The sequence below is a fragment of the Empidonax traillii genome, unplaced genomic scaffold, assembly GCF_003031625.1.
Source record: "Empidonax traillii isolate 1590-97213 ecotype Southwest subspecies unplaced genomic scaffold, ASM303162v1 scaffold1547:size94665, whole genome shotgun sequence".
Taxonomy (NCBI): domain Eukaryota; kingdom Metazoa; phylum Chordata; class Aves; order Passeriformes; family Tyrannidae; genus Empidonax; species Empidonax traillii.
In genome coordinates this window covers 23,434-39,940 of record NW_020956740.1, presented here as the reverse complement: position 1 = coordinate 39,940, position 16,507 = coordinate 23,434, and the positions used below count along the sequence as shown (strand labels likewise).

Here is a 16,507-nt window from a genome sequence, read left to right as displayed (position 1 = left end):
CTGGAATCATAAAACTTACTTCAAGTAGTAAGAGAAACGGTTCTATGAAATAAGTTTATCTTTTGTTCCCAAAAACCCCAACAACTTAAAAGGAAGTGTAAGAGAATAATTAAAATATGGATATGTCAAATTCTTGCATTTCAGAACACTGAAAGGCTTTTCATGCTCAAAGTAGCTGTTTTTTCAACTAGAGCTGAGTGAGAATACAAGGAGCTCGTTATATAATTAGTTTTTTGACCTCCTTTCCCATTTCTGTGTATGCAGAAGATGTTTTATAACTCAAAAGACAACTACCAAAACCCAGGTGCAGATCTCTTCACTCTTAAAAAAAACTCTCCCATCCCAAGTAGTGGCATTGAGATATTTAAAATGTTTAATACCATCTTTGTTTAACTCTCAGAAGTGTGTATTTTCCTTGACTCCAAAAGCATTTTTTTTCTCCCTCTATTAAAATCTGCATGAGAACACTCAAGCGAATATTGCTGCCAGCTGACTAAATATTAAACCTGAAGATCTTCTGATCATCCCAGCCCTCTTTTTTAGTACAATATTCAAGTTTCCCTCCTGGATTGACCCACCTAGGCTTGGTCATTAACACTGTTCCATCCTAAACAGGCAATTAAGTTTTAACGTGTTTACAGTTGCATAATGTTATTGCTCTGGAATTAAACTCTCAATGTTCCCAGCTCTCTTTGGAGCTGAAAGGAGAATCCACAGCCTGACCTTTCACAAGCGAAGAGCCAAAAAGAACTCCAACCTCACAGCCAGCAGGTACCAAACATATGCCCAAGAGCACAATGGGAAAGCTTATAGCAAGACCGAGTCTCCATGGTAATGACTGGGTTTCCAGTTACCATCCTGCTTAAATTTATGCAGAGCGTTCACTGAGCCTGGACTACAAAGCACCAAACGAAGAAAGGTGGTATTTGGCAGCTTTGCAAAAGGAATGCAGGAGCAACAGGAAAAGGGAGGTAGAAACACATCGGTTCCATGTTCTCCCTCCCACAGCTCCCCTTCCCTGATCTAACGTCTTGGATAGACATATGCTACCTATTCGGAATGAGGATGGGGAAAAGTCCCAGAACCCAAATACGGCTGGATCCAGCCTCTCGCTCCTTAAAGGATCAGAGGTTTTCCTTCCACCACATTAATCAATGCTCACACTTTACGCACACAGCATAATATTCTGGAAAGTGAGCCTTCAAACCCCTCTAACATAGAGCAAAGTACAGGTCAAAGACAGGCAAACAGGAGCCACCTCCACTCAAATCATTAACTACAGCCTATAGAAACCACCCAGGCTGGCAGAACCATTGCATTTCATTTGCTCTAAGCCCAGCAGAACAGTGCTGTTATGTACACAAGAGTAGGGGAAAATCCTCATGCAAAAACGGATTTTTGTGCATCGCTGGAGTCCCAATCCCTGTACTCTGTATACAGGGATTGTATACAGTCCCAATCCCACACTGTACTCGGCACTGCAAGGGACACAAGACAACGTCCAAGTGTCTTCCAAGCTCCACCATCAGCCAGACCTCTGTCCTCCACAATGAATACAAGCCATAAATGATCTGTAGACTCTAAAACTACGTCTAGATCTCTGGACTTGCTAGCGAACAAGTATGTTTGCTGGTAACGTGCTGCAAGTCAAAACTAAGCCACAGCTGCCACTTACAACTTCTTCAGAGGTCTGTGAAATTAATGAAAGAGAACATGAAGTTTAAACAAGTTAGAAAACTTCATCCAGTTACTCCTCTTACAACTTGCCTCTTCTGTAGCAGCCAGCCTTGGGATCATCAAAACATTCCAGAATCCGTAATTTCTCCAGGTAGTTTGTAATCTTTTCCCCAGCCTTAGCAATTCAACACAGCTTGTTCAAAGTATGGTATATCACACAGGGTGTATTTTCAGTTAACCCAGAGCAGACACAACCCCTTTTTACCACAGCTTTTAAAATCACTTTTAAAGCTTCAGATGTGCAACAAATCAACCAGTGAACAACTCTACCAAAGCACCTGTTGTTTTTTCCCCAAGGCTTTCTCCAAATACTCAACTGAGTTGTGAACTCAATTCGCCTAGCTAACAGAACGCACAGAGAATTAACAAGAAACGAACACACCGAACACTAACTGGAAATAACTGGTTTCAAGTTATTTTCTTCAATTCTGTTTGTAAAATACTTATAAAATGTTGCCCCTACTCCGGCAACACCACGGATCCTCTGAGTGGGGAAATCCAAAAGTCAAACCATTACAACAGTTGTACAGTAACAGTTGCCTTCCAGCAAGCAGAGGAAATACAGAAGCACTTCAGACTTGTGTGAAACTTGGCATCTACTCATATGCAATGGCAGCAGAAAACCTTCCACCACATGGCCAGAACCACTTCATTGTGGTGGCTACACAGAGTTCCACCTTCGCTCCTCTGGGACGTGCAGGAATACACCCCCTGAAATGGCACATAAGGCACAAAAGTATTCAGAACCATACCAAGCTTGTTTGACTTGGATAAATGTCCCAAGATCAGCTAAAATATGCATCAGGAAAACTTTAGTCATCATGGAAAAACAGGTTTTTCAACTTGGGATGTGTATGCATACTTTGTGCAGAACGGGAGCTGTTGAGACTGGTCAATAACAGAGTAATCCTTCCCAATACTGTAGGAAACCAACTACCAATATTCCAGAATTAAACCTTAATTTACCACAGAAATAAGTTTGCAGTACTTGGGGGGTGTTAGAAAATAAAAATGTCTCAGTCACACTCTGAGTCTATGAATTCTAAGGATTTCCCAATAGGAATTACCACATTCCTGCAGCCCTAGCCTGGTCTATTTGGATTAATAACTAATACAAGTAAGTAGCAGCACAACTTCTTAGTTGTAGCTTTAGGCATCTCCATTTTTGGAGTCCATGGCAGTGAAGAAACCTCCCCACGCCCATATCCACCATGGCAAAAGGAGAATACACTTGCACTTAATTAAAGGGGAAGAATCTTGCACTACCAGTTTGACAAGGTGTGGGACAAAACCAGTCTCCATCTTTAATATGACACCAGAGAGATTTCATTGATGTTTTTCCTCTCCACACAAAGTTGGTCAAGATTTCCTGGGATTTCACAGCCTGCAATGCTCCTCAGAGATGCCAAACGGGAAAACAATTGCAAGATATGCTGGGAAAATTGAACAGGGTCAATAACTTTCCTGGGACTCTCCATTTTGGAAACTGAGGAGCTACTGCAACAACTACAGCAAGATTGCAAACAACACTGAACTGTGAGTTTACTAGGGCAAAAAAAAACATATGTATTTTTCTGTACATCAACTCTAAATATACTGCATTCACAAGAAACTGCACAAGTCTGGCTCAGTTGGCATTAAATATGAAACTCCTATGACTTTCATTAATTAAAAATTACTTAATCCTACACATTGCATTCTAGTGCGTTTAAAAACTAACCCTCTCATGACTAACACTCCACTATTTTTTACAAATAGACCAGGACAAGACCCATCATGCAGATTATTCCAGTGACAAGTTACTCCTGCTTGCAAAAACTGTGAGCAGCAGCTGAGGCCCTGCCCTATTCTAATCATTAATCTTGGCCTCCAGTTCCAGATTTAGTTCTGTGGCCAGTAGCTGAACAGTATATTTTTCACACTCTGTTAAAAGGGAATGCTTGGGAATACCTGAATAAGGCTGGCCAAGACACCCTCATTAAACAAGCACCAACATGTACTTCCCCCTCAGTGCTCTCCTATTACATATATATATATATATATATTTATTTATTTTTTTGCCAAGTGATGAACACTTCAGTCTCCTAATTTCAAACTTGTTTAAGCAAGTCATACTCAATGAGGACAGATACATGCCTTTAGCAGGAAACGCAGCTTACCAGCTCTTTACCTTTGATTTTTCTGCTTCTCTGTGCTCTATCACCCCAGTTTACACGCTGAGTGGATGTACTGAAGCTAAACACATCCAAATCTGTGATATTCTGAAAAATGCTACTGGACCATTCCATGGAAAAGTTGCTCAATTTTCACAAATAAAGGCAACTCCAAAGTCCACGTAAAGAGAGCACACTCTCAAGTCTTACAACAGACAAGTTTGGTGTTTAAACACAGAAAAAAACCAGAAAAATTTAATTCAGTAACATAGATTAGGCATAAAAGAGCTGGTTTATGGGGGATTTCAGCTTTTTTTAAAGTTCAAAGTAATTTTTTGTCTGCCACAAAAGATATCCATAATGGACAGTGCCAGACTCGGTAAGTACTTGGACCCAAAAAACATGTGGCATCCCAGAGGAAAACCAAGGAGACGAATAACACTAAAATGCAGAGAAGAAATAATTAATAATTAATTAATAAAAAACAAGGAAAATCTGTTAATATGGTGTTACCAGTAAGAAATGTTGAAGTGAAAGATGGACTGATGAGCATAAAGGAGGAGCATAAATGAGATGCCAGGAGGGGAAAAGAACAGTTTCTTCCCTGCATGGACAAGCAGTGAGACCTAAAATCCTAAAAACCTGGTCCACTTCCACTTTACATGAAGTAAAGCAATTCCAGATTTCTTGAAACAAAGACTCAGCTTTTGGAAGATAATGGTGTTGAACCACACCCTCCAAAGACCTTTCTGAAAACTTAAGAACTATGTATTTATTTCTAAAAGAAATAAATTACTAGATGCACCTGCAAAATAAAGCTAAAAGAATGTTATGACCTTCCAAGCCCTTCCCTATGAAGTACAAAAAGGTGCTAATACTGTATGAAAAATACATTAGGAATAAAAACCAAAGATTCACAATGGTATACCAAGGCATCCCTGAAATTATCTAAACCAACTTTTAGTCATTCACCCAAACAGAGAGAGCTTTGAAGGGATAATCCGAAATTAGGAGTTTACCTTCCACATGCATAAACATGTAGAAAGCCCAGCTAGATTCACCCACACATCCACTATCACCCTCCACACATGCTCTGCTCTTCCTGTTGCTCTCTCACGTGCAGGGTCATCCTTTACATCCATAATTAGATTATCTCAAGAACTTCTAGTACTATGGGTAAATCTTAATAAAACAATGCCATTTAGATTTTTAAATGACCTTTGATTTGGATCAGAAGTTTTTTACTTCTGGGTTTCCAAAGCAGCCCATGTCCTAAATTCCAGCAGAAGGAAGAACAGCAGAATGTTAAATATGAAATTCCAGAGTTCAGCTTCCCATTGGGAACAGCCAATCCACAAGCACAAATTACAGTGAAAAGCACAGCCAATAACAGAATTTAGGTCCAGCGCTGGTCATTAGCAGGTGAAGGAGCACCAGGAATCCCAGCATGTCCAGCTTGCAGAGTTTCCAATTCTGGACAGGAGTGCAAAAAAAAAAAAAAAAAAAAACCCACCACAACAAAAAAAGAGAGTTTTGACTATAACATTCTATTGGCAAAAGTATATATTGCTAAATTGTTTGTGACAGGCTCACATAAAACAATTGAGATCCCACAACTCAAACCCACAAATCCACAATTTAAACCCTGTGATTTCCTTTCCCTTTTATCCCTAATTTTCCTATTTTAAAATAATTTTGTTTTGCACAGTGAGAAAACTTCCATATCAAGCATTCTATGAAGCACACGATAAATTCCACTTTCAGATATCTCTTCCCCTTTTCATGAATGTACTTGAAAATTCAGAAAAAGTACTAAAACAGCTTAATAAAATTGGTTATTATTTACAGAGCTAACCATAGATCCAGAACCATTAAAACAACAGGAATTTATGGTCCTCTTTATTGAGTGAGTTCTCTCCACATAAAAGAAGTTTTAGCCTTTACACCAAGTATTTTGGCGGCCAAAACCCAAATTTTATATGCATTTATATGGGAGATAGGAATAAAAAAAGTAACCATTGTGCTTCAGAATATTTTTATACAATTAGATACCAAATTCCCTCTCTAGCAATAGGAGTGAGGCACAAACACAGCTTACCCATAGAGCATCCCCATAGAGAAAAACAAATTAAAAATTAAATTAAAAAATTATTAAATAAATAAATTTAATCTAAAAAATAAATTAAAAGCTGCCCACTTTCTTATCACAATAAATTAAAAATGCTTGTTTTCTAAGTGGAAGTTCTTTTTACCCTTTCATACAACTCAAAGGATACATGTATCAAATACACCAAGCTTTTTTCCACATGGCCTTTGAAACAAGTGACGGTTCTTGTTAAACATCTGTCCTGAAGATAACTGGTTATACACTGGCAGTGTAAGGACCTTTTTATTTAGGAATCACAGAATCCTAGAATGGTTTGGGTTGGAACAGACCTTAAAGACCATCTCATTTCACACCCTGCCCATGGCATTTCCACCAGCCTAGGTCGCTCAGAGCCCTATCCAACCTGGCCTTGACTCTTGTGCACTTGCCTTATCTTGGTGCACTTCATGGAATTTCTAAACCAAGATACTAATTCTGGGTATTTATATCTCTGAAAGCATAACCACAAGACAGATGACCTACAGGAAAAGATGCTGCCTGCCCTTATTCATATTTATCCATTAATAGTCACCCTATATTTCAGATTCAGCAAAAATTATATTTCTATTACGGCTTTTCACTTCTATCCTCACCAAACGTTCCCTGACTAGAAAACACAAACATAAACATGTGAGCAAAGCTCAAGGCCACCGTGGAACAGCAACGAACAGATGAGGCAACAAAGCCTCTCTTTTTAAAAAAGCAGGATCAGGCCACAGAGCCTTGTCAGGTCAAACAGAAGAAAAGGAGCTGATTTTCAGCAGAGCTTACATGAAACAAAAGGTAAAGTCTGAAACAGGTAAAGGTCATAGGCAAAAGAACAAGTTAAAAAACTATTCCTATCAACTTACAGAGAACCTAAAGGAAAACAACACATCAGAATGAAAGCGAGCATGAACTTTAACTTGGAATCACAGCGTTCCAACCCTGAATATCCAACTAGGACAGCAATGTCCTCAAGTGACCCACAGATATGTATTCAGCTCACTACACCATCATCTGAAGCTCACAAAACGTGGAAACAGCATTGCCCAGAGCCTCTGTGAAAAACTCAAGTGGAATAAAAAACTCAGCTCCAATCGGCAGCAAAATAATAATTCCTCTCTCAGCCCTGGAGAATGGTAAAACAATTTTCCTGGCAAGAACTGCCACACATTTACACTTGGAGAATCCATAGGCAGGCTCCCAAAAAAAATCCACTTGGAAAATTCTGAACACCCAGATTACCTGACTCGCACAACACACATTTATCCCTTCTCAGTGTTTGTGGCTTGAGATCCACATACACAAGAGATTATGATAAGCATTTTCTAACATATATCAACAGATTCCAGTCACCCTTACAGAATTAAAGTGACTTAACCTGCCTAAATTGCCAAAAGCAGTTTACAAGAAGAAGACCTCTGCCATATTCCTTTAAAGTTGGAAAACTAAAAAAAAAATAAAAAAAAAAAAAAATTCCCAAAATTGAAGTGTGAAGTACATTAATGATGTTTTGACATGCAGAGAAAAAAGTTATTAATCAGACAGTTAAAACGTTCTCTCCAAAGATTCAAGTTTTTTAACAACACTGTAATTATAATTTGTTCATTATATATCAAAACGCAAACAAATGTGTCCTCTTGATTCTAAGTTCAAAATCTATAGTGAGTAAAACCAACATTCACCCCTCTTAAGTAAACACCAGAAAGGACAAACCAAAGTCTCGGGCCAGTGGACATTAAAACACTAAGACATTGTATTCTTAATTCATATTTAAGAAAAAACGCCAAAAGGTTTTCTGGTTTTATATAGCCACATTGAATCTTTCAGTCTTGCTACTAAATCTCTTGAAAGCAGTTTTTAGTTACACTCCTACAAAGAGCTGAGAAAAATACAAGGTTGCAGAGGAAGAATTCTCAGAATACCAAAATACACACACTCCCTGTTGTACCAGAGGCTACAGACAAGTTACCACTGATGAACATACATGCGAAGTTCACCTGGTTCTAAATATAGAACATATTTTTAAAACACCTTGTCTTGATTATAGCTCTTTTCACCCAAACTTATATCCAGCCTGTTAGACTACAGCAAACCAAACATTAGTAAACCCATTGTCAGATATTTGTACACAGTAGCTGAAAAATAGGCAAAAATAACCATTAGCTCATCTTTCAGGGCCTCATTGAGTATTAAAAACAAGTAAAAAGCATTTCTTGTGTAGTCACCAAAACATTCTTCCTACAAGTAAATGAAGGAAAATGAAACCCAATAGTTTCAGACTTCATAAAATTTGGTTATTATGGGGATGGATGGGACATCATAACAGTACTAAAAGTCATCCTCAAGTACAAGACAACTTAAAATTAATTCCAAGTTTAATCTAGCTAAAAGGTCTATTTATAACCAAGAAAACCTAAATTAAAAGCACAGTATAAACAGAAAGTTGCTAACAATAGGCAAACAGATGTGTGCTCGGCAGGGGTGGGATGTTTCAAACAACAAACACATATATATTTAAATGAGAAACTAAAAAGTCAGAACCAATGCTGGGGACTTGGTCCTCAGTGTATTCCACTAGATTATTTAGGTGTGGCTTGAATAATTTATACATTATTTAAGTGTATACTTTCAGATAACTTCATATTCTGAAAGTTTTGGCAAAAGTTGGCTGTTTCCACACTCTGCAAAGAAAGGTCAGGGAAGCTGAGGTTTATTGATACAGTAAGTGAGAATTCTGAACATTAACTCCTATCTCCATCTTGACTTAACCTGCAAAGCCAGATCTATTCAGTAATTTAGTAAGGTTTAGCAACCGAAACTCAACACAGACAAGATTAAAATGCTAGTTGTCTGAAAATGCAAGAGAATCATGTTTTTGCTGTCGGAAGGGGGTGACAGAAGTGCAGGATACATTTGCCCTGACATACAGTTATGTCTGAGATCCCTGTGGATCTCCATCATTTCTGGACTCACAATGCACTGCTGACATCAATGGCTGGTATTTAGAAGTCAGCACCAGTTCTTGCCAGAGTAAGAAGTAAAAGCCGTGTCAGCTCAAGCTGAACATCCATGAATACTGGAAACGGAGCTGCACGTTCAAAGCTGAGAAAATGTCAGCTTTTGCAGAGCTTGGCAAGGCCTTTGCTTAAGGCACCTTCTGCAACTGTGCTCTTCAACTTAGGTACAATTCAAAACCTCACTTCTACATCTGTGACATCCTGTGTTACTTAAAACTTGCCTGGAGGAAATCCAAGTACCACTGTTAATAAAACGGCAACTAAATTCTTCAGTCCATCATTACAAAACTATACCAGGGCAGTCTCTGGACCGAGTGTTTTGGTATTTCTGACACGCGAGGCATCAAACAGAATTTCTGAGATGGTCTGAGGAAGATCATTCTATAGAGACATAACTGTATTTAATTAATAGAATTAATATAAACTATCACACACTATTTTTAACTTAAGTGTGAAGTAGTGATAAACTATTTACTATGGGTAGAAACCAACTGAAGATGACCTGCTGTGGACTCATTTTATAATTAAGATGAGCAACCTGGTAAAGCCAAACCACAATTATAGGCAGCTTTTTTTTCCACGTTTAACTCCATATTAAAATGCTCTTACTTACACGCAGCAACTGACCGAAAATTCTCATCTGTTCATATACAGACATGACTGAACATGACCACCATAAATGCAGGAAAAACTATCTTGCTTGCTTTGCATAGAAATAAAAATGCCGTTATAAATTTAAGATCGAAAGGTTAGAGGTGCAAGATTAAGATAGATCTTAAGTGTTGCTGTATCACAGAAGCATAATATTTTTACATTAGCTTATAAAATTCTTAACATACACATTAAAATTTTCATCCTGATGAAGCTGTTGTGAATGCAACTGTGCTTTTATTTGTGACAGACAGCAGAGTCACTGTAAATTAAACCCTAGTCTTCCTCATCCAAAACAAGCATCTGGGTTTCATTTACAGAAATATCTATATGAAATTCTACCAGCAAAATGAACCCTGGCCTGCAACACCCTGATAGTTAAGAACTGGTGCTCACTTAGACTTCTCTACCTTATGTTCAAAATTTAACTTTTAAATATAGTAGCATCCTGGATGTTTCACAGATGAACTTACAAATTTTAAACCTTGAATTTTGTAGAATATGCTCTACAAGGCACATAAAAGGCACAATTAAATCCACTAAGACCATAATTAGAATCATAATGGGATGTGTTTATAATAAAGTTCCACAAGCTCTCCAACTAAAAAGTTCATTTTAAGTTTTTCCTATGAAGAATTCTGGAAAGAATAAAATTAAATTTTTGCACAGCAATTTGATTCCTCAAGTTCATCTTCCAAGGTCAGAGCACAGTTGGACTGGGGTAATGTGTAATAGCAGGTAACTCCCAGAAAACAAAAGGCATTGCCAAGAATCCAGTTATTTTATCAAGGCAGCAGAGATTATTTCATTTCCAGCTGCCCATACAAAGGAAAAAAAATGGGCAGTTTTACTTTGGGTAAATGTAACAGATGAAGCCCATCTATATCATATTAAAATGCTCTTCTCTCAGTGAATTAAACATCCCCAACAAAAGGCATTTTACTCTAAATTGGCGTCCCAGGTTTATGTGAACTAGAACTGATGCCTAAAATTCCTACCTACCCACACACTAAGTGTGCTAGAAAAGTCTGCTCCTCCGAGGCTTCAGAAAATGTGTTATCACTGCTGCAGAAAAAACCCTGCATTTGCTTCTATAATCTACAGATGTACAAATACCCAAGTACTAATTTGCTATTTTGTAATTAACTATATATACACCAGTCTGAGCCTCTTTCTTACACAGAGAAGCTCAGTGAATGTAAGGAATTAATACAGGTATTCCATCAGAAATTGAGTGTGTTCATACTAAAACCAGAGAAATAGTTTTGCTATAGAAGAAATCTGGCATTCCTCTTTTAAACAAGCATTTTTCATCAGTATCAGAACAGTCTATAACTGGCTGATTCAGCTAAAAACATAAACCAGGAAAAGCGAACACACAAACAATTCAGTTCAACATTCATTAAGATAAAGCGCTCTAAAATCAACTACAAAGACTTCTTACAAGCCAAGTCTGAGGGAGAAATAACACTTTGGTTACACAGTGATTTAGTAATTCATGCAATTATACCAGTCTTTGTACAACTAGTTAAATTCAACTTCACAGATCTACTAAATTGAAAACAACTACCACGATTAAAAAAAAAAAAAATATGTACACAAATATCCCTTCTTTTCTGAAAAAATATTACACATCTGTCACAAATTTGAAGTTATCCTGCTTCCACCCTCCTTGAAATCCACAGCTAAACAATGGGTCATTTGAGGCAGTAGTTCAAAAAACCTCTCAGCCTGAAATAATTACCAAAAACGTGTGAACAGTTTCAAATATTAGTCACCATAGTTTTGACAGTGAACACATATTAGCATTTCAAAAAAATATTGTTTCACCTCATCAGAAATTTACACCCATGAAGTAACTGACTCTACCATAACAACAACAAAAACTTGTAAAACAGAGCAGTAACTGCTGATTATAGAAATAATAATAAAATACTTCTGACTTTTCAAAGCACCATCAGTTGTCGCCTCCCACAGTAAGCCAAGCCCCACTGAGGACAAAAGTGGCAGTTTCACAGAATGAAAAAAGGACTTTTAACAGCAATCTACAAAAATTCATACACTGCTGTGTATTTAGATAAAACTGCAGTAAAATCTCTCTCTCAACTGACTTTCTTTTCCTACAGATTTCACAGGAAGCCATGCAATTATGACATTCTTGAAAGTGGGAACTGTTCATTAATCTTTCAGAAATGTTTAGAAATAAATGCTTAAGTGTAAGTAGCTTACTAGATTTAGGAAGGAAAACTGAGAACTGAAAAGGGGAACAGCACAGTCTGGAATTTGGGTGATTCTACTCAGCCACAAATGCAAGTGTAACAATTTCCAGGTCACACAACTGGTTAATGGCATCCATTAATGCAGACCTGACACGGAGACTGAAGAGAAGCCACAGTTAGTACAACAAAAAACCAAAGAAACGATTTTTGCCTGCAGCATATGATTTAACACAGGCAACAGCAAAAGTTGGAAACTTCTCCTTTCGCATTTCCATCACACCACTGAAACACGACTAGATTAACATGTATAACTTTTTTTGTTTCCATCCCTCAGTAATTGCCAGGACCAATTACAACACCAAGTGTCACACAGTGATTACATTATAATGAGAGCAGTGAAACACAAGGGTTTAAAACCACTGTTTTAAAGGGTATAAACAGTAACTACAATATATTTAAACATTTGTAAAAGTAATAACATCATCGTGACACTGGGGACATGCTAGAAAGTACAGGGCTATCAACAGTTAACCAACACTTAAAGTAGCCTCTGCTCTGCTTTGCCTACAACCAAATGCTTCTCAACATGTTCAAAGTTCAGTTTGTACTATTTTTAACCAGAATGGATAAACCCCAAGAAGTTCTGTAGGCACCAATCACCTTTTCTATGTTCCTTACATAACAAACTTTGCACCACAGGCCACGTGCTGGTGCACTGCATCCTCCAAGTCAGGAATTAGGAACTCCCAACAGGAAAAAAAAAACTAACAAAAACGAATCCAAACTTTTCAAAAGTAACTAAACAGGTTAAACAACACACTCAGATTCCTACATCGCCATGACAACTCAGCACGTATTCACAAGATATCAGTCCTCAACTTTTCAAGTTTTTAAATCAAAAGTCCATAGTGATGTCAGAATGGCCTATATGGAATTCATAGAACCCCAAAATGGTTTGGGTTGGAAGGGACCTCAAGGACCATCTCGTTGCAAACCCCCCTTGAACACCCTTCACTTGACCAGGTATCATTTCTTCAGCACATTAATTAATCAGACAGTTAGAAACAGCATTAAAGGAGTAATAGTTACAGAAGGAAGTCCATCAAGTTCTGTGAAACAAAAGGATGTCAATACAATGTAGATACAACTTCATACTCATGCTAAGCCAAAGAAATTCCAGCAACTGGAAAAGCACACTGGAGGGAAAGGGTTGCCATTTCTTGCTTGCTTTGCTTTCATACCTTTCTCAAAGTGATTAAGCACCAACAGACACTTAGGATAGTCCTAAGCCAGATTCATCTTCCCCTAACACAACCTGACTCGTCAGCAAATTAAACACACAAAAAGCTAACAAAACACCACAAACAATACAGAAATTATTGAAAGGTACCTTCCTTTCAAGTTGTCCATACCTGTGGGAGTGCAGTATTGAGCTGTCTCTGCAAGGAATCTCTCTCATGACCAACTTCATGCAGCTTGCCCTGGGTCAGTGCCAGGGTCTCCTGAGTTTCCCTCAGTGTTTCCAGGAGGCGATCCCTTTCTTCCAACATGGACACCATTAACTGCTCAAAGTGGGAATCAGCATCTGACTGTAATGGGGAACCTGAACCGTGGCCTCCATTTCCCCCAGCGGGAATCTCAGCCTCACTGATGGTTGGCATCACCTCACACATCATCTTGAAACAAAACGAGATAAAACAAAGACCGTAAAGTAGAGTCAAACTGATCCAAACAGGAACTTTGAGTGCTGCCCATAATACCCACTTAGCTTTTCCCCATGACAGAATCAGCAAGGGCTGCCAACACCTCAGTGTTTGCCACTATTTCATTAAGGCTGAGAAAAGGTAACACAGTCAGTTTAATTCAAGGCATCACTTCATAATGAGAATCTTGTGACTTCTTGCAAAACCAGATTTTTACAGCCTCGTTTCAAAGTGTGATCTCGTTTTAATGGATTTATATTTCTGTCAGGAGTGAACTGCTGCCCAGATCTTAAGGGAAAAAAAAAAAAAAAGATGAAGCATGCAGCCTGCCCCCTAAAATTATACACTTAACCCAGTAACTGATTACACTGCACATTTTGAGAACAGAATCATTATCTGTTCATTCCAATGCTTCAAACGTATAAAGATCATATCTAAAACAGTACTGTGAGATAATGTTGGCTGCAGAAAGTTTATGGTGAAAGTGATGCATGTAAATGAGAGGTAAATCCAAATAGTCCAATTCAGGAGACAAAACACGTGAAGGAAGATAAAAAGCAAAAAAATCCATTACAAAGTAGTAGCAGCTGTCAATGTGGATAACAAAAGGAAAGGTATGAAAAAATAATCAAAGGCAGAGAATGAACACAGTTAAAACAACGCATATGTAAGCACTGTATTACTGTTAAAACTGGGTGGACCTTTTAGAGACCCTAACAGATCCTTACCAGAGCTAAGGCATCAAGTTTTTAAAAAGCATGGAAAAAACCACTAATATAATTACTGCACACTCTCACTGAACCACTAAGACTTCTACAGTTCTTCAGAAAGCCTCTCTCACCATCACAAAACTACAAGAACATAAGGCACATCAGAAAAAGCAGTTCTCTCAACCTCGCAGGTGCCACAAACTTTGTTCTCAGCCTTAAATGTCATACCCGTATCTGAACATTTTAAAGAACCACTAAACTCATTCTGAGTCTTACTGTGAGTCCTCACTATCCCATGGAAGACTCGGAACCGTTTGAGATGCTTTGTAAGTAACACTTTCTTGCGTGACTACGATAAGCCTTGTATTTTCCCCACTACGCTATTTACCTTGCTCAACAAAACAAAAAGGCTTGGAAGACAAGCTCCAGGTTTCTTGCAGTACCAGTTCTTCTCTGTTTTAGCAGTTTTCTGTTACCCCCCAAAACCTTTCGGCTTGCAAAGCATCCATTCAGCTCCAGTCCAATGTCTGTCTAATCGAAACACCCCGTGCACACGAAAACAAATAAACCTGCCGAGGAAAGCGCAGATCCAGTAAAAAGCAGCAGCAGCAGCTTCAGCCAGCTCGCCAAGTCCCCGGAACAGAAGCACGTGAAAATAAACCGCCTCAGCTTCCCATCCCTCTGTTACTGGCCCACAGGTCCTGCAACAGCTGGCATGGAGGAATCATGTGCTGAGGAAATAAAAAAAAATGTAGTCCGATGCAGCGGTGCAAGAAGCTTCAATTAGTTGTCGTTCATAAATTCCACTCAGGTCACAATCGCATTATTAAACAGCGTGCGGACAGCACGGGAAAAAAACAGCACGGGCTTTCTTGTGCAGGATTTGGAAAAGCCTCCCTTGTTTTCTCTCCTGTTAATTCCAACGAGAGGCTCTCCTTCCAGTTCCCCGGGTCTTAGTTCAAACATTTATAATCCCAACAGCGAGGCGCCGGTGCCACTTTGGAAAAAAAGGCGAGGAGAGAGGGGGGGAAGACCTGTTGTTTCCTAGTCCCGCACTGCGGGTCGGTCCCGCAGGCGATGCTCCAGCACCGAGGTATCCAGCGGAGGGAAAGAAAGGAACCGGGAGAGAGCTCGGACTGGGGCAGAGGAGCGGGACGAGCGTCGGAGGGCCCGGCGAACAAAGCTGCGGGCGGCGGGGCTCTGCTGCTCCCCCTCCCGCGACGGGCAGCGCCGGCCGGGCCTCCCTCCTCCTCTCTCCCTCCTCCCTCGCTCCCCGCCGGAGGCCCCAGCACAGCCCGCAGCGAGCCCGGCGCGGAGGCCCCGGCGAGCGCTCCCTCCCTCCCGTCCCTACCGAGCGGTGGGGGAGCGTCCCCTCGGCCCGGGCCCGGCTCCGCCCGCCGCGCCCGTGGCGGCCGGCGAGGGGCTCTCCCGCACCGGGCGGTACCCTGAAGGGCCGGCACAAGCCCGCGGAGCCCCGATAGCCGTCGTGGCGGTACCGATGCCACCCCGAGCGCCGCCTCTGGCTCCGGCTCTGGCTCCGGCTGCCGCTCCCCCTCCTGCCGCCGCTCCCGGCGCACTCCGCGGCTCCGCAGCAATCACGGCGGCGCCCACAATGCACCGCGCGGCGCGGCGCGCCCGCTCCTCCCCCGCTCGTCCTGCCCTCACGGCGCTCCAGGCCGCGTGTTCGAGACCAGCGCTGCCCGCTCCCGCTGTACACGGTACCCGTCCGGGGAGGGAGGCGGGCTCGCTGAGGGATGGGAAAAGGGCAGGGCTGGAGGAGTCAGCGCGGCAGGAGTCGCCCCGCAGTCGCAGGCCGTGGCGGAGGCCTGCGTGTCGCGGCAAGGCCCGGCCGGACGGAGCTCCCGCCTCAGCTCCGCGATCAGAGGGGAAGCCGGGGATGGGTCCCTTTGTCCTAACCCGCTTCCATCGCCTCACTGTGCCCTCTTGGCCTTGGCCTATGCGCTCTGCTCTGCTCAGAATCACAGAATCACAGAATCAACTGGGTGGAAAAGACCTCTGGGGTCATCAAGTCCAACCTATGACCCAACACTACCTTGTCAACCAGATCATGGCACCAAGTGCCACATCCAGTCTTTCCTTAAACACCTACAGGGGTGGTGACTTCACCACCTCCCTGGGCAGCCCGTTCCAATGCCCAGTCATTCCTGTGAAGAAATTCTTCCTAA

At 40.7% G+C, this 16,507-nt stretch overlaps 1 protein-coding gene across 13 annotated transcripts in view; it reads right to left on the bottom strand.

The window, feature by feature from the left end:
• The window catches only part of PPFIA1 (PTPRF interacting protein alpha 1), a 54,079-nt gene extending 38,268 nt beyond the window's left edge, over positions 1-15,811 (bottom strand). For 8 of the 13 annotated variants that reach the window (XM_027907790.1, XM_027907793.1, XM_027907797.1 and 5 more), the window contains exons 1-2: positions 13,979-14,001; positions 13,321-13,584 (exon numbers count right to left, since the gene is read on the bottom strand). In XM_027907790.1, the coding sequence (XP_027763591.1) occupies positions 13,321-13,584; positions 13,979-13,987 (273 nt within the window). In that variant the 5' untranslated portion in view covers positions 13,988-14,001. Of the gene's footprint in view, positions 1-5,108; positions 5,291-13,320; positions 13,585-13,978; positions 14,002-14,709 lie in introns of those variants that run through there. The other 5 variants (XM_027907792.1, XM_027907798.1, XM_027907802.1 and 2 more) reach the window with 5 other exon arrangements.
• Between the last annotated feature and the right edge of the window lie 696 nt (positions 15,812-16,507).